Source organism: Phyllopteryx taeniolatus, chromosome 21, assembly GCF_024500385.1.
Source record: "Phyllopteryx taeniolatus isolate TA_2022b chromosome 21, UOR_Ptae_1.2, whole genome shotgun sequence".
Lineage (NCBI taxonomy): Eukaryota > Metazoa > Chordata > Actinopteri > Syngnathiformes > Syngnathidae > Phyllopteryx > Phyllopteryx taeniolatus.
Window position 1 is genome coordinate 10,077,615 of NC_084522.1, and position 20,415 is coordinate 10,098,029.

The window sequence follows — 20,415 nt, forward strand, 5'->3', positions numbered from 1 at the left end:
TTGTGAACAAGTGCGTGAGAAAATAGTCGAACAGTTTACGGACAATGTTCCTCAACGTACAATTGCAAGGAATTTGGTGCGAACTTTGTCAGATATAATTTTGTTCAAGAACATCAACATTAATAGCGCTGACACAACTTCTTACAACCTTTTGCCACGTTCTTATGACATCAATATCCATATCATTCCCTTTTCCTTGGACCAAGGTCTGAATAATGTTAGTAATGTATGCAAACAGGTTACTTTCTCAGAGTGCTTCATCCTCCTCTCACATTCCAAAAACAGAAATGTCAAGTTAATTGAAGACTCTAAATTGTCCATCGGTGTGAGTGTGACTGTTTTTCTGTGTCTATATTTGCCCTGTGATTGACTGACAACCAGTCCTGGGTGTAGTCTGGCTTCGGCCCCAGCTCCCTGCAACCCTCAACGGGATAAGCAGTAGAGAAAATGGCTGAATGGATGAAAACGGGAAATTAGCGTAAAGGGATAGAGATGGCAAGGGGGATTTTGATGCATCATGGGAAATCCCCTATACTGTCGGCCTATAGGCACGTAACAAAGGGAGTTTTTTGTTGTTGTTTGCAAACCTGGCTTTTTCATGATGGGTAGTACTATTTCCTATTGCGTTTAATGGGAACTCCCCTTGCTGTCTAGCCTATAGAACTAACAACTAAGATTTATTACAAACCTGGTGTTCATCACATCAACTGGGCCTAAAGAACGCGAGAGGTAAAGTTCAATTTCCTTCATCAAACTTATTGATCCACCTTTTGACAATGACCCAAAACCTTCCTAAAGGACTCCACTTCATAGTTCTGTGTGTGTGTGCGTGAGTGAGTGCGTGTGTGTGTTTTGGCTGTTTTAACAAGGCTGTAAAAGTACGTGGAGCCTCCTCTTGTCTACCCGACCTGTCTGTAATTTATGACAATGATGGCATGTGTGTGGGTGTGTGTCTATTTAAACAACATCTTAAGGTTACCTGTGCAAGTGTATGTTTACATGCTGGTGCACACACACTTTTGCGTGCATCGGGGGACAAAGTGTATTGAGAAAGCGGCACGGGGAGGTGGGGACGAGACGAGCTCCAGCCTGCAAGTCCCAGACGGCCTGGCTCCGCTGGGGCTGCACCCAGGCACAGAGCGGCCTTTGTCAGGGTAATTATCTTGACGCGCAGCCTCCTCCTCGACTGGAGCTTCTGTGTTGGCTGACGCTCTAGCGCCACCATTCCCCGCTGGGGGAATGTTGTCAGTGTAGCAACATAGATGAAAATGTGTGTGTGTGTGTGTGTGTGTGTGTGCGCGCGCGTGTGTGTGTATGAGTTCACATACTCCCCGTCAGGGCATTTGGCGACTGTATTAACTTGAGAGCCTTCCGCATTACTTGGCGCCCTGCCGTGCAAGTGAAGAGACAGCAAGTGAAGGAAGGCAATAGCCCAGGTATCCCTGTGTGTTCATGCATGTGTATGTTCTGTCACACATGAGTAAAAAAAAAAAAAAAAAAAAACTGAGACAAACATCCAAAAACTGAACGCCCTTTCTCTGACTATGACAGCCACAACCCTATCAAAAGCACTGACCTACATCTTCTTCTTCTTATTATTTTCCTTTCGGCTTGTCCCGTTAGGGGTCGCCACAGGGCGTCATCCTTTTCCATGAGAGCCTATCTCCTGCATCCTCCTCTCGAACACCAACTGCCCTCATGTCTTCCCTCACGACATCCATCAACCTTCTCTGTGGTCTTCCTCTAGCTCTCTTGCCTGGCAGCTCCATCCTCATCATCCTTCTACCAATATACTTACTCTCTCTCCTCTGGACGTGTCCAAACCATCGAAGTCTGCTCTCTCTAACTTTGCCTCCAAAACATCGAACCTCGGCTGTCCCTCTGATGAGCTCATTTCTAATTTTATCCAACCTGCTCACTCCGAGAGCGAACTTCAACATATTCAGTGCCACTGTCTCTAATCCGTACATCATGGCTGGCCTCACCACTGTTTTATAAACGTTGCCCTTCATCCTAGCAGAGACTCTTCTGTCACATAACACACCTGACACCTTCCTCCACCCGTTCCAACCTGCTTGGACCCGTTTCTTCACTTCCTGACCACACTCACCGTTGCTCTGGACGGTTGACCCCAAGTATTTAAAGTCCTCCACACTTGCTATCTCTTCTCCCTGTCGCCTCACGCTTCCCCCACCACCCCTCCCATTCATGCACATATATTCTGTCTTACTTCGGCTAATCTTCATTCCTCTGCTTTCCAGTGTGTGCCTCCATCTTTCTAACTCTTCCTCCACCTGCTTAATGCAATGACTACACTATAAAGTGCATCAGTAGCTTGTCGAATAGTCATCCCACATTTGTTGTTCAAAACAGGCATTGTCTACTTTTTTATTGATGACTTACATTGCCAAAAGTCGTTTTTGAACGTTTTGGGAAAAACAAAACAAATTCAGCAGACAGGACTCCAGTTGCCTCGATTCAACTATTGCAAATCTACACAGATGTAACGAAAAAACACAATTTGGAGCAAGCACATTGGTACATTTTATGGACAATGACTTAGGCAAACAAAATAGCTTAGAGCATCATGATTAGCAACCCTTTATAATAATGAGTACCCTTAATGTAAAGTGTTACCAACTTGTGCACCTGCTCCTCATAGTGCTGCTGCTGGGGATTTTCTTGTTGCCCCTATGTTCTTTTGACATACAGTTATGTCCAAATCTGAGTCAAATATTGCAAGCTAAAGCAATTTGTGTTTTTTCTCTCTCAGTGGGCACCTGGGCTTGTTTCCTGCGGGATCATATCCCTTACTCGTTACAACTCTATTCTCTATTACAACGTTTACACCACAGAGGAGGACTGGGTCACACATGCTGTAGGCCAGAGCTCTGGCAGCTGAATAATCCCCCCTTAAATTATCATCCTCTGTCTTGTGATGTATTTGGATTTGAATATAATATGTAAAAAAAAAATTATTAAAAAAAGACATAAAAAAACCTGTTTAGGCATGATACCATTTTAATCTTTCAATCTTTTGTTTCTATGACAAACGCTCATGGGCTATTTCATGAGGTACATGGGTATAACTATGCAATATATCATACTGAGAGAAAATATTATATAGACTCATAATGAGAACTGTGTCTCAGTGTGATTTGAAATTACAACCACGGTAATAAAAAAAAAAAAGACAAATCAATACAGTACCTCAAAACCTAACATTAATTTCTTTGTAAAGACCCATTTTCATCATATGCAGCCCTAGATTTCAATCATTTCAGTGAGGGCATTTAGTAAATATATTTCCTAAGGTTTTATTGAAGAAGAGTAGAAGTAAATAGTCAAGGTTTCCTTTGTGTTTCTTATACTTTTAAATTTTAATATCACCAGTAATCAATAAATTGAAGATGTATGGAATTTCAATTTTTGGGGGATTTTCTTTTTAAATTAATTGCAAACATACTGTATGATGTTAGCGCAATAACATAGTTGCCTAAGTCATATTTCAAAGTTTTCGGAAAACAAGGGAAAAAAACAATTTTTAAAAGCACGTTGGTATTTTTGAATGATATCGTAACAATAAGTGGAAAATTACTTGCCAATTATGCTATGAACGATGAGCAGAAATAGTGTTTATAATGTGTAGTTATCAACACTTTCTATTTAATAATTAAACACCATAACGAATTAACATAGAACAATAAAATAACAACAAAATAGAATATCAAAATAATAACCGTAATAATGAAATAAAATAATAACGAAATCAGTGTGCTTCTCTCCTTCTACAGTTTGACATGATGTCTCCCAGATACAGTAAGTCCAGTAGTCAATTCTCCCATATCCAATAGTCGGAGTCGACCAAAAAGTAGGACGTGTGAGTCACACTGTGCTCCCTGTCAGACCTCCACATGGCGCACTGACTGTTTGAGAGCTCCATGTTTGAGCCAGGCATCCTCTGACCGCAGGCTCCACGGCGGTCGCTGCTAATTAGAGCGCTGCTGCCTGATTGGGGACTGGCTTTTGGAGCCGTGCAGCAGGGAAGCCACTCACATGGCTGCCGACCATGCCGGCGGGGTGGCTTTCCAACCCTAATGTATTGTTCGTGAACGCACACGCACAGCCAGGCATGTGTAATATTGGAAGCAGAGGTAGCAAAAGTATTCCATACTTAAGTAGAAGTACTGATTCAACTCTTTTACTCAAGTAAAAGTAAGAAAGTACAGACTCTGTACTGTAATGTAAAAATGTACTTCTACCTCAATTATGTACAATACGCATTTTGATTACTTGGCACAATGAAAACAATACGCACAAAATAGTTTTCCTCTTTTATTAACTAATCAAAACATTGGGCTTTGCTAACATTGTGACATGACTAACACAAAACTACTAAATTAGCCATCAGTTTAGACAGAGAATTTTTGAGTGCCAGAAGCTGGTGTTTTTTTTAGGCCGATACAAAACAACACATAGGCCACGACTCATTCTTGGAGCTGTCAAGCTCAGACAATTCTCTTAAATAAAACCATGTATGTTGAATATCTTGCCTCTGTAATCTGTTGCATCATTGTGGTCAATGTGCCCTAGTTGACGTTCCTCCATGTTGCTGCTGTCCCTATTTTTCTGCCTTGTAATATACACTAGATCTCAATCAGTTAATCAGTTCAAATCTCAACAGAGGTTGACTTTACCGCTCTGTTTACGTCTTTTTTTTTTTTTTTTTTAACGTCGTATTGTCATCTGCTGACAAAGTAACGAGCTTCTTCTTACTGTATATTTTGACTTTTTAAAAGTCCATTATTATAGAGTGCTATACTTTTCCAACATTATAAACATTTTTGTTGGTCTTTTGGGGAGGCTGGAACGGATTCATGGGATTTTCATTCATGTCAATGGGGAAAGATGATTTGAGATGCGAGTGCTACGAGCAAAGTCACAGAACGAATTACACTCATATCTCAAGGCACCACTGTATTTGCACTTTATTTCCCACCACTGTAAGTAAGTACAAAAGTATTTCAAATTCGATCCTTTCATTGCGAGTCTGATCTCTAGTGAGTCACATGTGAGATGTCGATGTGTCGCATTTCGTTGTCTGAGCATGAATTACATCTCTGCACAGTCACATGATCAAAGGCTTTCGGAGAAAACATTTGCATGAGGAGACATAATATTTGTTTTAACTCGGTGTCAGCAGCGCTCTCTTCAGTGCTTAGGGCCGAGCGTAACTTGGAAAATTCATAATTCATAATTCAGAATCATAATTTTTCTTCGCGTTCCCACCACAAGACTGGAAGCCACAGGCTCCCGGGCTCAAACGAGAGCCACGATTTCTGTCTGCTTGTTGTCACTGCGACACTTTTATCCTCGCTGTTTTTTTCCCCATTTATTTATCAGCGGTTTCAGCACTCTGGCAATTCTTTTTTTTATTTCGGTCAGCGCAGGAAATTGAATTAGTTGCTCGGTTTGTCGAGCATTATTTGGTCAGGCATTGCCGTGTCTACGAAAAACATCACCGTTGGCCGTTTGGAGGAAATATTTTGTTTCCGTGAGATGTAACGCAAAGTTTTATTGTTATCGGAATGACAAGTGGAAATCCTGACCCTTTTCATCGATAGATAGATACTTTATTCATCCTGCGAGGGAAAATAAATATGACAGTGTTAAAAATTCATGTGACTGAAGTGGACTAATGAAAAGTTCAGTTGAAATTGAATCGAATCGTCCTCTTCATCACGCTGTTCACATTTTGACATCATGAGACCAAGACGACACCGAGCGATTGATAACAGTACCTCGACAATGCAAGGCTTGAAACACAATGTTCTAGAATTACAATGCCACAGAGTGTCATCAGCAGGTGGCTACTGAGTGACTGGAAGAGTCACAGAAAGGCATAGAAGTGGACGCCCTTGGGAATATCCATCCATTCATGGATAAAATGCAAATTTTACTGTTCAGCTCCTTGTTAAAGAACAGCAAGTTGTGTAAAAAGTACTGAAACAGACCATTGGGCATGTGCATTTAAAAGGTTCATAGAAGGTCAAATGAAGTTCACTTGTAAGGTTACAGCGCATTTTAGGTTCATCCTGACATTTCATCTCAAAGCTGCTTATCCCTAACCTTTTATGAGTAGTGCATGTTCACATCCAGGATGACTATATAGCATCCGTAGCCCAGTACAGAAAGCCAAAGTCAAATAATTAAGCAAGCATGTAACTGCTACTCGTGTATTATATGGAGGCCACACAACACGCTATTTGGTGCCTCAGTGCAGGTGGTCAGGCTTCCCCCGGTGGCCGCCGCTGACCTCCTGAATAGCTCATTTGGTCGGCACAATACCCCAAAAGGCGCAAGGAGTCGAAAGGTGCAGTTGATGGTAATGACGGCGCCGTCGATGATTGAGCCCATTCATGCACAAGTGGGCGGGGCTGGTTGGGTGCCATGTCGTCACTGCCCACCAGTCACTTTGACAGTGGGCATTGCTCTCATTACCTTTCTATTGTCTGAAGAGGAGGAGGACAAAAGAGTAGTGATGAAATAACAACCGGGCTTTTTTGGTAATGCGATGCGGACGCGTTTGTGTACTGTTCATTGTGTGCGGCAGACATCCTGCTTCACGGTCAACCGCCTTGACCACACGTTTCTTAAAACGGGGCGAAAAGAATAATTCGACCCTTCACTCTACGCGGTTACGATTACATTGGAGATTTCATTCGATCGCTGATGCCAAGTCTCGTTTGAAATAAGTGATCGTTTTAGATACATGTCGGACTATATTGAGCACACTCTTGATTGCGTCTCCACAGGGATGCCAGCAGGCTTTGGTACAGCTCAGACCTCGGGCTGGGGGCCAGAACTCCTCCAGTGCATATAGCGGACTGCATAGGAAAGGTTTTATGAAGTGTTCTGCCATTTTAAATATCGCATACAGTGAATTGGATTTTTTTTGTCAGTGCAGAGGAGCATCAGACTTGTTTTCTACCAGGACTGATTTCCCATAAGGGGCAAGTGGGGGGAGCGCGTAACAAAATCCAGCAGATGACGCTGTGGTGAAAAAAAGATCCATCCAACCATTTCTATAGCCAGAGGTGCACATGAAAATTTCGGAATGGTTCTCAAACGAGCACCCATTGTTGTTTGGTGCACGCTATCCCTGACCCTGCGACCTCACGGATGAATTTAAAGACTTAGCACACGCTTGGGCAAAGTACGGCACACGGGCCGCATCAGGCCCATCCACAGTCTCTGAGCGGCCCTCGTAGCCTTTTTGAGGTTCGCCTTAGAACATGCTCATGGCTGAGCTCAACTGAATTGAAAAGGTAACAAAGGGAGGAGCAATTCTTTTGATCCATGTTGTGTAGTCTGCTCGCTCGCTATTTCACTTTCAAAATGTATTTAAAAAAATCATACATTTTTAGAGATTGTCCGCTGCTTTTCAGTCAGTTTATTTTATAGTATTTAATACCTACTTAGTCTATTAATAATAGTGTTAAATGTGGTGAATGTTAGGGACAGTAGAAACAGGATACAACGCATTCAGTCTTGAATTAGTTTTCTTTTACTGCCTGTTTTAAATGTTTAAACCCAGAAAACTAGACACAAGTAGAAGAGAGATTGGACATGAGCTGTTGACTATCCGTTAATCAGGACAGATAGCACACACTGGACTGTATTTATTGTCGTCCCGCCATTTCCCAGTGGGCCACGCTCTCGAATCACTTGCTTATTCACAACAGTCACAGTCGGGATGCTTTGAGCACAATACGTGACCCAATAAGTGACCTAGAATGTAAGCGACTGGATTACAAAATGTGAGAAACTTTTTTTTTTTTTTTTTTTTCCACAAAGCTGCAGTGCAGATGTGTACATGAATTAGACACAGACTGTCTTTTCCCTGTGAATGAAATGTCTGCCTGTGTATTTATTCCAGTAGATTTCAGTGTACAAATGTTTCTTGTGAGCAGCATTGACGTAAAAGCTAAGGAGGAAACCAAAAGACAAGAAGCTTTCTGCATTGCCATATATTAACTATACGGTAGTACTTCATGATCGAATATGAAGCCAAAGGCCCATATGTGACAACCACACAATATAAGCTCTGGAATGCAGCATGCAAGAAGCGCAATGTGAAGTGATCGTGACATTTGTAAACAGTTAAGGACTTTTTACACTAGTGCAAAGCGTCGGTACAGCACACATCATAAGGCTAAGAGGAGAGCCACTTCCATATATTTTAAACAACACCCGAAGAACCACCTGCATGTACGTGGGAGCAGAATCAGAACAAACCAGACCAATAATAGCACAATCTGACGTACACAAAGGTGGAGAACCAACACAAACATGAGTAAGAAGCACATGCTACACTTGACACTTATAAAAGCACACTTTGGTTTGTAGTCACGCTCTATGAAGCCAGCTCCACAGGCCCCTCCTCCTCGCCATCCGCACGGTTGGCACGGATCTCCATCAGCGTACGGGCGAAGCGTGTCCAGTCGTCACTGTGGGCCACTGACAGCTGGGCAAAACGTCATATAATGGAATTCATTGCAAACATTGAACGTCTAACATCTCCAATTGATATAAATCCAGTACGAGAACTCTCTAAAAGATGTTTGTCACTTCATACATGATGATGTTTTCATGGTGCTGTAAAACTGGTTTGTATGAGGAAATAATAATAATAATTATCCTTGACAATGCACAATAAATAATTGTTATATTTTATTTTGAAAACCTTGTAAATAATTGGACACATTTGTAATCACTCTCTTCAATAGTCTCTATAAAAGTGCTTCATACTTGTCCAGCGGTACCTTGCCATATAAGTATGACAATATTTCTTTTCATGTTGTTTCTTCATGTCATACCGCACAACGAGTGCATGCTAAAATGAGCTGTGCTCAAATTAAGTGGAGCTAAAGCGCTGACAAAAAGCCGGACTGCTAACACGGGGGTACTCGGCTGCTTTGCGGCGATGGCGAGGTCACGTGGAGGCTATTTACAAGGACTTGAAGGAAAAAAAAGGAGAAGGGGGATCAAACACACGCATCCGTAACACTTCTGACATTTGGGTAAACACGCAGGGCGAACAGACCGAAAGTGATCCGTTGCGGTGTTTGTGGAGGTTTTTTACTGTAGCGTAAAGTACTTGATATTTTGAGTTCATTGTGCACGTCTTTCACCAGAAGACTGAACACACATGAACCATCACAAGAGTCCGGCGTGGACAGCAAACACGCAGCGAAAGCTCCATGAAGTCACCTATATGTAATTTACCACTTTGTCTTTCACCATATGTTGGCATCGTGATGTGTCATTAAACAAAGCGCAACTTGCAATTTACCACTAAAAACTTCTCCAGACGAAAGTATTGGGACGTCACAGCTGGCTACAGGACGAGAACAGCTTCCACTCTTCTGGCAAGGCTTTGTATAAGAATCCGGAGGTTTTTTTGTTGGAATTGTTGTCGCTTCGATTAGATTCCCAAGAACATTTGTGAGGTTAGAAATCACGAGCGCATGAGAATGATTGACACCTCATCAGTCACTCCTTCTGCCTCTGACTGGCTGTTTTTCCTCGGTCGCAGTGATTTCTTAAAAATCAAAGAAGAGGTACAAGATCAAGCCAGAGAGGGCTGATTGTTTTGTTTTTCCAACTTAAGCTCATAGTGACAAAAAATAACAAAAAGTGATTTTGTGGGAAAATGACCAACTTCCCTTTAATGTTAATAATGTATCTTTGTTCATCTATTTATGCCAGTGACGTATAGTGAAAGGTAGAACAATTCAATGCTCTTCATTTAGTTTTCAGAATGTACATAATAAACCTGTGTATCCACTTTTTGTGACATTTTAGTTTGGTGCTTTGCTCTATTTTTCTAATGTAAACTATGGCTTGGCTCAATAAATGTTGGGAAACGCTGCACTAGGGAACAAAATTGATTCAGGGTTTTGTCCATATATGAAATTGAAATACCTCTCCAGTATCGTAGACCCACACTCGGCCCTCCGAGTCGCCCACGGCCACTTCCTTCCCTCCAGGTGACCAGCGCACTCTGTTGAGGGCCGACGCGCCTTCAATGGTCACACTGGCTGTTGGTACCTAGCAGACAGACATTTTGCAACCATCAGCTTTACACATGAATGAGATTCTAATGAAGACGATTACGCTTATACGTTCTTTTTGGAAAAGCGCGGCTTGGATCGCACCTTTCAAATGCCAGGAAACCATCTGAAGGCTTTCCATATAAAGTGTTCCTGACATGTGGCAGGCAAGTCTGACATGTCACCAGTGGAGACAAGGGGCCTTGGCATCGTGTCGCCTCACACACACACACACACACACACAGAGCGCTACCGCTGCTGCTGCATCTGCCACTGAGTATTTAAAGCGGCACTAACCACAGACTGGCTGCCATTAGCCTGCTTAAGTCCACAGCTCAGCCCAACCAGATCGGAAAAGAGCACTTTTAATTGACTCTATATAAATGTGTGTGCGCGCGTGTGAGAGAGTGTGTAAATATCTGCTGGAAATGAGAACCAGGCGCTCCGCACTTCTCCGTTAATGTTATTATGACTGTGTGTTTTTAATATGATGCTAACAATGGAAGTCTGTTGCCATTAGACTGTGTGTATGTGTGTGTGTAACTTCTGTATATTCGTTGGTGTGTGTGAGCAAATGTTTCTCATAAAGCACATTGTTAGGCGAGTTAGGCCGTCTGTAATGAACTCTTCCTCTGTCAAAGAAAAGGCCCCTGTTGAGGGACCCATGGGAAAGCCGTCATCTGTGCGCCTTCTGCAGACGATCACCCAGCCATCGTGATCACGTCATTGCGCTTGCAGAGTTCAAATCGATAACGATCGACGGGAGACATAAGACACCTTTTTAAATTAAGGAGCAGTAAAAGTAGTCACTGTATGACATGGAGAAGCATGTGTGCCAAGATGTTGTTTCTATGGTAACCCAGAGAGAGGAAGACTCTTTTATCTCTGCTTTTAGCTGGGTAATCCACCCTGCTATGACAAAGGATGTTTTTTCCCTTAGAAGTTTGAATTATTCACCAAAGAGATGTACCACATCCTCATTTACGCTTCACAGAAGAAATAGGGAACTAAGATTATAGGATTAAAATAGCATAGCAAGCACTAACCAGGGATCAAACTTCACATTCCGAATGTTGAAGACTCAACATTGTCCATAGATTTGATTGTGAGTTGTTTGTTTACATGTGCCCTGCAGTTGGCTTGCGACCAGTCCAGGGTGCAAGCGTACCTTTCGCCCAAAGTCAGCTCAGATGGGCTCCAGCTTACCATATGCATATCCACACTAAGCTCACCTGCTACTTCTTGACTCCTGAACTTCTTCTACTGTTGTATTTTGGCTGTAATTTGAGGACGAGGGGCTGTCTGTTCTCATGCTTGAGCTGAGGTCGCGTGAATGTTGTACAGCGGTTTGTAGGAATGTTGGGAGGGAGCCGGGGCGAGTGGATGTCACCCGCCGTGATTTAGAGCGAGGGCTTGTGGGAAACGCCCACGGGGCGACGAGGGCGGGGAGCGCTCGGGTGTTTGGTTGTGCGGTCCAGGTCGAGGCGTAGCGACGGGCCCTCAGGACACACGTCAACAGAGAGAAAACACACCCGTGATGACCTCCGGTCAGCCATCCATCATGGAAAATACACACACCTCCGTGTCGTTGTTGAGGTTCCACAGGTCGAGGCGGCCCATGCCGTCCACAGATGCAAAGATCGCAGGGTGCACAGGCGACCACATGACATCATAGACGTAGTCGGCGTTGTCCTCAAAAGAGTAGAGAGGCTTGTTTTGCTGAAAGAGATCAGAAGATGTTTATGATGCTGCGAAACAGCTGTAGAGAAAAAGAGTGAGTGTTCAGGGTGAGAGTATTTGACTGGCTTTAAACAGAGCCCCCCCACTCCCAAAAAAAAAGGAACGCAAGAGAGAACGGAGAGAGGGAGTGAGCGAGCTTCAGACAGAGTGGCGCTGCCTCAGCCTTGGGGCCTGTCTGGGTGCACAGCCTAATTAAAAAGCCTCGCACATTCACACAGCACCATAAAACCGCTGGGAGAGATGAAAGGGAGGGCCCCTCCACAAGGTGTACCGTAACCTCAACGCAACAGCTGTCTGAAAGAGAGATGGAAAGAAGTGGCGAATGGGGAGGAAAAAAACATGCATCGGGGAGGATGCTCCCATGATACAGACCCAGAACAGTTAGGACACTGGAAATAAAAGAAGAATATTTGAAATTCCTATTTTTCCTAAGCACAAAAGACAATTGTTGTAGCGTGGTTTTAACAATCCAATTAAAGCGCTTTCAAAAAGCGCTAAATATGACCACTTTAGTAGTTTGCAATATTTCCATATATTTGGCAGAAATATATTTATACTATATACTACATTAAATAAGATTTCAGCTTGCATTTATTAATGCAAACTACCTAAATCAGTGGTTCTCAAACGTTTTGGGTCCAGGAACCACCTCATAATCTTAACGCCAATAATACATAATTACTCTGTGGGCCGGCCCCCAAATGCCATGGGAACAAAAATATGAATCAACGAGACCTATGGTCAATGAAGATCCCTGCCACTTTTCCTCTTCAGCGCCAAAAATTGCATCCACAATTCCCAGAAAATGACGTGAAATGTGAACTCATCAGCACAGCTTTACACTTTCCATGAATTCCATCTTAGAAAAGCTTGTAAGGATAGTCAGTGCTTTCCTGGATTTTGTTGATACATGTCTTCTGCCTGTAGTCGCTTAGCGGTTTAGTGTTTCACTGGGTTCAGTTCCTACTCAGTGACAGTGTGAATGTGAGAATGAATGGTTGCCCATGTCTATAAGTGCTCTGCGACTGACTGGCTGCCAATCCGGGGTGTAGACCGCCTTGTAACCAAAGTCAGCTGTGAAAAGCTCCACCTCCCGGCAACCCTGAAAAAGCCAAGTGGTATAGAAGATGGTTGGATGGACGTGTTTTGCCTGTCCAGGCAAGGAAGCTTGTTTACTGATGACAGTGTAGGAGATTTTGGCCTGCTGATGGAGTGAAGCGTTGATGAATATTTGGTCTTAAAATAAAGGCAAAACATCATTTAACAGATCATTGTTTACTGACAATGAAAAGTAAACTATCATTTTGGTGTTTTATATGGTTTTAGAGAGTTTACACGTAATCATAAAATGCGACTGAAGCCATCTGGTGCCACTTGTGAAGCAACCACCTCTCCTGTATTAATCAATTAATTTGTTTTGAAACAGTTTCATAAATATACGTCAGTGTCAATCTTTCTGTTTTCCATCAACCCTCAGTAAAGATCACCCGACCTGATAGAAGAGCTTACGCGGCACAATAACACGTCATCAATCCATTCACTCACTGAAGACGTTGGCCAAAAGAGTTCATGTTATGCAAAAATCGTCTTCCTCGTCAGCTGCCTTTGACAATTTCAGGCTCCAAATGTTTATATTAACCACAGCATTTGAACAGCGTAATGTAAAAAGCATTAGCGGACTGCTTTTTGGAGACCCTCTTGAACGTCGACCTGAATGTGCGGTTGCGTGTCGTACTTTAGTTTGTGAAGGCTATGATTGGTGGGTGGAAGGTAAACCCTGAGGGATTTTTAGGTAAGCAGAGGGAGCCTGCTTGAGTTATGTAAAGGCGCACACACACACACACACACAGGTTTAGGTATTCCGCATGCCCACATACAAATATGGATGGGATACGAGGCAAAAACGCATTCCTGCGGTGCCCCTCAGAAGGGAAGGGAATTCCCAAATTTGGAGACATACAGTAACACAACTCTCTTGATGGAAATCTGCAGAATATAATCAATGTTTTTCTTCTGCGATCATTCACGTACCATGCAATATTTCTACCACGTAAGAGTTTGCATCACTTTCCACCACTAACCATTGTAGTTTTTAAAGTGGCTTCAGTTTTTTCCCCCTCCCTTTGCTACCCACAAAACCAACCCACTTCACTATTTCCACTCCTTTCTCTTGCTTTTCAGGAAGTAATGTCATCGATAGCTCTTAACTTGCTTAAATGAAAGTTTCTTCTCAAGTTAGAAGTTATAACCACACTATCAAACGCTATGTTGCTAAAAGGAAGGTTGTGCCTCCATAGAATGTGACAAACGTTGGCAGTACACCAGCGCTTCAGTGGCTATAGCACACAAATACCCACCTTAGTGCTCCAAAGTTTGACCGTCCAGTCGAAGGAGGAAGTGACGAAAAGGTGAGAAAAGTCCACGGTGCCCACCGCATTGTGACAGCTGATCCCTGTCACGGGCCCCTGGTGGCCCTCGAACATCTCACAGATCCCTGCCTTGCTAAAAGGACCACAGTGGTTACACTCAAAACTACAACACCCACCTGTTGTGATCTTGTGGGCTGGTATACAACGAACAAAACAAATAACTGCAACACTTGTTTTTGCTTCCATTTTTCATGAGATGACTCACAAATTTGTCTAAACCTGTGTTAGCGAGCACTTCTGCTTCAGGCGCCCACAATAAAAGGCCATTCTATAATGTGCATAAATGTGCTTTGCGTCCACCAATTGTCTATGATACTCAACTCAACTGACAACTCAGCTGAACTGTTGACTGTCTTTTAAATGGCATCGCATCGATAAGAACAGACAGCGAAGAAAGTGAGAATTTTTGCCCAATTTTTTTTTCTTTTGCATAATTGTTGGAAAGTCCTTTTTACAAACACACCAAATTTGACTGCTAACTTTTGTCCAACTTGATATTAAGTATTCCCCTGGTTCACTCAGAGGGTTACATTAAATAGAGGGAATATTTTTTTTCCTCAATGAGAAACACTTAGAAGTTAAAAACATTTGAAACACTCACATCTTGTGTGTGTGTGTGTGTGTGTGTGTGTGTGTACACCAACCTGCCGTGCCTGGATGCAGTATACACAGTGCCCTCCTCACTACCCACTACATAGTTGTTAACGTCACCTGTAGGGAACGCCATGGCGGTCACTGCCACTGGTTTGGATTTATTGTACACCAGTTCCATACTCTCCTACACACACACACACACACAAATTGTATACATAAAATCCCCCAAACAATGCAAAACACTACATAAATCATGCATGTATGCATCTGTCCAGCTTGTCTGTTAATTTATTTGATATTATGGAATGGTGTGTTGTGTACCTGAGGCTGAGAGAGCATGTCCAGACTCCAGGAGCACATCCTTCCGTCTGTAGACACGGTGATCAGGTTGTTGGCATTCTGGGTGCCAACCACGTTCACACAGTACACGGGGTGCTACACACAAGGAACACACACAAAGCTAGATTTTATGTTCACCAAAAAAATAATCTGCATATTTATAATAATTCATCATGCATGAAAATGTATATAAATAAGACCATAGTTATAAAATGTATCGAACTTTTTCTCGCAAAGAAAAGTTGGTTGTGCTGATGTTCCTTTTTACATTAATTTCAGGAACAATGTAAATCTGTGTCAAAAAATGTGCCAATAATCTTTGTGGTCAGGGATGACATCCCTTAGAAAAAAAAACCACACACACACACACAAAAAAACTATCCTTTACTGAGAATCTCTCCCCTTACAGTCATGACATCATTCTGTACTTGGTAGGTGTAGCAGGCTCACATGTTCAATGCACAATTTCCTTTAAATGGACTCTACATCTGGTTACATGTGCTGCTCTGCAAATCCACAGGAGTGTGTGAAACCGTAATGTCATTACTGGCTAGTAATTGATTTGTGTCCTGGGTCACACAAAGAATCATTTCAGCAATCAGCACCATGCTAAGCCGCCCGCTCTCGCTGAATGGAGAGGACATAAGCGAAGGCCTCATTATTCAGCAGCCACTTTAAGGCAACAGTGTGATCGGCATGGCGTGTGTATGTGTAGCTGTGATTATATATGACTCTTGTCCTTATGATGTTGCCAGTGTACAGTACGGCATTTGGGGTCAGACATTTAATGAGGCTCAGAGAATGTAGAGGAGCATCTGAAGTATCTGTTAAGTCAAGAATTTGACTGGGTCACTTGTGTTTGTGATTCTATTGTGAGAGGTTTTTGGGTCAACGTGGAATTGAAAACATATTTTAATAATATATACTAATGCCAAATGTAGTGTGGTTCGGCAATACTGTGGCATAGTGGTTAGCACAGTTCTGAGGTCTGGGGTTCGAATCTGGGCTCCCGCCTTCCTGTGAGGAGTTTCATGTTCTTCCTGTGCTTGCGTAGTTTTTTGTTTTGTTTCGTTTTTTTCCTGGGTACTCGAGCTTCCGCCCGCATTTCAAAAACATTCATGTTAGGTTCATTGAAGACTAAATCAGGGGTGGGTGAATGTTGGTGCTTCAAAGCCACATTCGATTTTGGACAGGTTGTCGATGAGGTTAAACATTTTTATGGAAAATATGTACAATCATTTATTTCAACAAAAAAATAATAATAATGCATTTTTATGTTTCAATTGGAATATTCATAATGAATTTAAAGAAAAAAAATGGACCAATTATTTTATAAGATAAACCAAAGTGTTAAATGTGCCTGTATATCAGAAAAATATTATTTTACTAATATTATTAATTTTATAATAATAAATTATTCAATAGATTATTTAATAAGATACATTTTAAAAAAGTGAATACAATTTAGGTAACCAATGTTTGGTAAAAAAAAAAAAACGGCTAAAATAATGCAACAAATATTACAGGATCATTTAAATGCTCCGTAGGACGGAGTAAAGAACAGAGAGGGCCACGTGGCCTTTTTGCAACAAAAACACCAGAAACCTATGATTAGCTTGTTAGAATTAGTTCATATTATCTACATAAAAATAAAAACAAGTAATAAAATATGAATCTATTTTGTGTGAAAATCAAATAATCCATCCTTCCATTTTCTATACCACTTATCCTCATTTGGGTCGCTGGTGAGTCCTTGCTGACTTTGGGCAAGAGGTGGGGTACACCCTGGACTGGTCACCATCTGATCCCAGGGCACACACTGACAAGCAACCATTTACACCTATGGACAATTCAGTCTTCAATTCACCTAATATAAAACACTTTTGGAATGCGGGAGGAAGCCGACGTACAGTACGTGGAGAAAACCCACGCAAGCAGAACATGGAATCTCCAGAAAGAAAAGAGCTAAGATTCGAATCCAGAATCTCTCGACTGTCAAGCAGACGTGCAAGCCACTATACCAACATGCTTCCAAATCTAATAATCATTCATTTAATTGGGGGGGGGGGAAAGACTCACAGTGTGCGCAGCAGCCGACAGGGGTGTCCTCTGGACTGGGGTCCGCCTGTGACTGCGGTTGTCCCACAGGACGATCTGCCCCGAGTAAGTCCCCCCCACCACAAGGTTGGGATGAAATCTGGCGAAACCCACCGACACCACTGGAGACTGCGGACAGGGAGGAGGAGCGGGGGGGGGGGGGGGGGGGGGGGGGGAGTGAGATAACGGCACGTTATTGTGAGAAATGGTGAAGAAAAAGTCGCTTTATAAAAGGAACAATAGCCGTGGTTCACAGACGTTTTACACTAAGTGCACGAAAAAAAATACTTAGCTCTCCAAGTAACATGTACTTCAATAATGATTTCATTAAAATGTATTGCTCATACAATTTGAGTAAATATTGTACCTGTACAAACCGTTCCTAAAGATTAAATGCAAATGTATTGTACTTGAATGTTAAATACAACTGAACTGTACTTAGGCTGCTTCCGCTATTGCACAGGTCTCAAACCTATGGCCCGGGGGCCAGATCCGGACCGCCGCATCATTTTATGTGGCCCACAAAAGCAAATCAAGTGCGTCAACTCTGTTTCTTGCAAAAATATCAAAATTGCAGATTGGCTTCACTTTTAATAGTATTAAGATATGGCAAGCAATTTTTTTGTTGGAAATCCCCCTTTTATATTGAATAATAGTTGAAAATTGTTGAAAATCAGTATATATTAAAAAAAGAATCTGTCCATTTTTGCCAGTTTGAAAAAGGCTTATATCGGCCGATTAAATCGGTCGGGCCCTACTTTTGATATATCCATCCATCCATTTTCTGAGCCGCTTCTCCTCACTAGGGTCGCGGGCGTGCTGGAGCCTATCCCAGCTGTCATCGGGCAGGAGGCGGGGTACACCCTGAACTGGTTGCCAGCCAATCGCAGGGCACATAGAAACAAACAACCATTCGCACTCACAGTCACGCCTACGGGCAATTTAGAGTCTCCAATTCATGCATGTTTTTGGGATGTGGGAGGAAACCGGAGTGCCCGGAGAAAACCCACGCAGGCACGGGGAGAACATGCAAACTCCACACAGGCGGGTCCCGGGGATTGAACCCGGGTCCTCAGAACTGTGAGGCTGACGCTCTAACCAGTCGGCCACCGTGCCGCCCTTTTGATATATAACATTTAAATTAATGCAATGACAGATAATTGTGATCAAAGACATTTCTTTCTTATTCACACACATAGTGATTCGGCGATGAAACAAAACCCAGTGTAGCGGCAAATACTGTGGAAGTGGACATACTCGATGTCAGAATCGGTGGCTGGTATTGGTAGCCTTCAGGAGGCTGGTATCACCCCTATACCAATACCTGGTATTGGTACTTGCCCGTCCCTAGTTCACCGTCATATGTATATTTAATTTAATTGTATATTCAAGTCAGTGATTCATTCGTACGTACCACTAGGGAGAGCCCACCAGTGGTTGGTCAGCTTGGTGAGTCCTGATATGAACCAGAGAAGTGTAACGCAAGTTGTAGCGTGAGTGAGGAGGAACGATGGAGGCTTCGCGCTGGGTGGCAGACATGACGAGACAAGACGGGAGGCGAGGGAGACGATGAGTTTGGCCGTGCCGAGGAGAGGAGAGAAGGGGTGACGCTAAGGCGGAGACCGGACAAAGAGGGGAATTGTAGTCCTCTTTCCCCTCAGCCGTTTCACATTACAGCATCAAAACCCCAGCAGCCACTGGAGCGCTCACTGTAGCCTCCATCATGACAAGCGCGCCCTAACCCCCACTCCCTCAAAGACACACGCACACATACACACCCTCCCAATGCTGTGTTTATTGCGTTTGGGTTCCTCTTCACTGCTTTTCCCCTTCAGGCTTCTGCATCCTCTAGCCAACACTCCCTGACCCATAGCCACTGTTGTATCTATTCTTAGGAAAAAAACACTGCAGCATTGCACGCTTATACATTCATCCCGCCATGCCGTAATTCAACATATTCATGAAATAATAAAGCCCAGCAAACTGGAAATACCAGAATATACTAACAAAGCAATTGCCAAAAATCTACAGAATTTCTTGCAAAAACACTCTTATCTTCAGTATACACATTAATTAGAGTAGGACTAAAACAAATTACAATTAGTCTTATGTGATTTTCATTCAATGGAATGAATTCAATAAATAGAAGAATGTGTTCATCACATTTACTGTAGTTAAATCCCAGTTTCAAACCATAAAACAGCTTCAAATGTTGGCTATATCCATCCTGCCGTCTCTCTATCCCGACCACTGAGCCATGTGCAAACCAGCCGACTCCAAACCCAAGTACATTTTGTAAAGGAGACTGGAAAAGAAACCAGAAGGAAAGCAAACACTCTTTCTCTCTTTTTATGGTTTCTTCTGAAGAGTCCTGGCTTCCAGAGGAATGGCGCGGGAGTTGCCTCAGATGTCAAGACTCAAAATAAACTCAACTTCTGTGGTGAAAATAAAGTTCCTCATAAGCCGGCAAGGAGGCCCTCTCTGAAAAGTTTATTTATACAGTTCGATAAGGAAGGGATATGGCTATATTGACGGCACAACCGGAGTACAACCAGTTGCGAGCTATTATTGAAATCGAAATGTTATAAATGTTACGGCTACTGTTGCGGCTTTACATATCAAGTGCGATAATAGTTAACATCAAATGGATGCACTCTATAACCCCAACTCAACAATTGGTAATGATTTAAAAGCAAAAGAAAAAAAAGCTACACGTGCAGAGCTGAAATATACTGTAGACGCTTTCCTCCTTAACAATTACACTTATCAACATCCAGATTTGAGCTAAGCTGCGGTTGTCTGTCTGGTTGCTGTTTGATGTCTACAATGACTCCATCATAAAAGTCAAGTCTTCCCCATGGAGACAAACTCACCACAACAACAATCATTGTCTTTGTTTTAAGGACTGTGACCAGTTTCCAAGGCTAAAAGGGACCACTGAGTCCTCTCATGCGTCAGTGGCCCACTATATCTAAAATCTCGGTTATCAGAAGGATAATTAAGGATTTGTCGAGATTTCAAGCTGAAACACATTTGACATAAATCTGTAAATCTGAAACTAAGTAAAAACGGGACATTGTTTGATTCACAGCGATAGCCTC

At 42.6% G+C, this 20,415-nt stretch overlaps 1 protein-coding gene and 1 long non-coding RNA gene across 12 annotated transcripts in view; one reads left to right on the plus strand and one right to left on the minus strand.

The window, feature by feature from the left end:
* The window catches only part of LOC133471147 (uncharacterized), an 82,427-nt gene that overhangs the window by 51,149 nt on the left and 10,863 nt on the right, over positions 1–20,415 (plus strand). The window lies entirely within an intron of this gene.
* The window catches only part of LOC133471141 (cytoplasmic dynein 1 intermediate chain 1), a 45,889-nt gene continuing 29,796 nt past the window's right edge, over positions 4,323–20,415 (minus strand). For all 11 annotated transcript variants that reach the window (XM_061760399.1, XM_061760398.1, XM_061760397.1 and 8 more), the window contains 7 exons: positions 17,297–17,443; positions 15,200–15,313; positions 14,929–15,062; positions 14,213–14,357; positions 11,694–11,834; positions 9,988–10,113; positions 4,323–8,527 (listed from right to left, as the gene is read on the minus strand). In XM_061760399.1, coding sequence (XP_061616383.1) covers positions 8,417–8,527; positions 9,988–10,113; positions 11,694–11,834; positions 14,213–14,357; positions 14,929–15,062; positions 15,200–15,313; positions 17,297–17,443 — 918 coding nt within the window. In that variant the 3' untranslated portion in view covers positions 4,323–8,416. The remainder of the gene's footprint in view (positions 8,528–9,987; positions 10,114–11,693; positions 11,835–14,212; positions 14,358–14,928; positions 15,063–15,199; positions 15,314–17,296; positions 17,444–20,415) is intronic.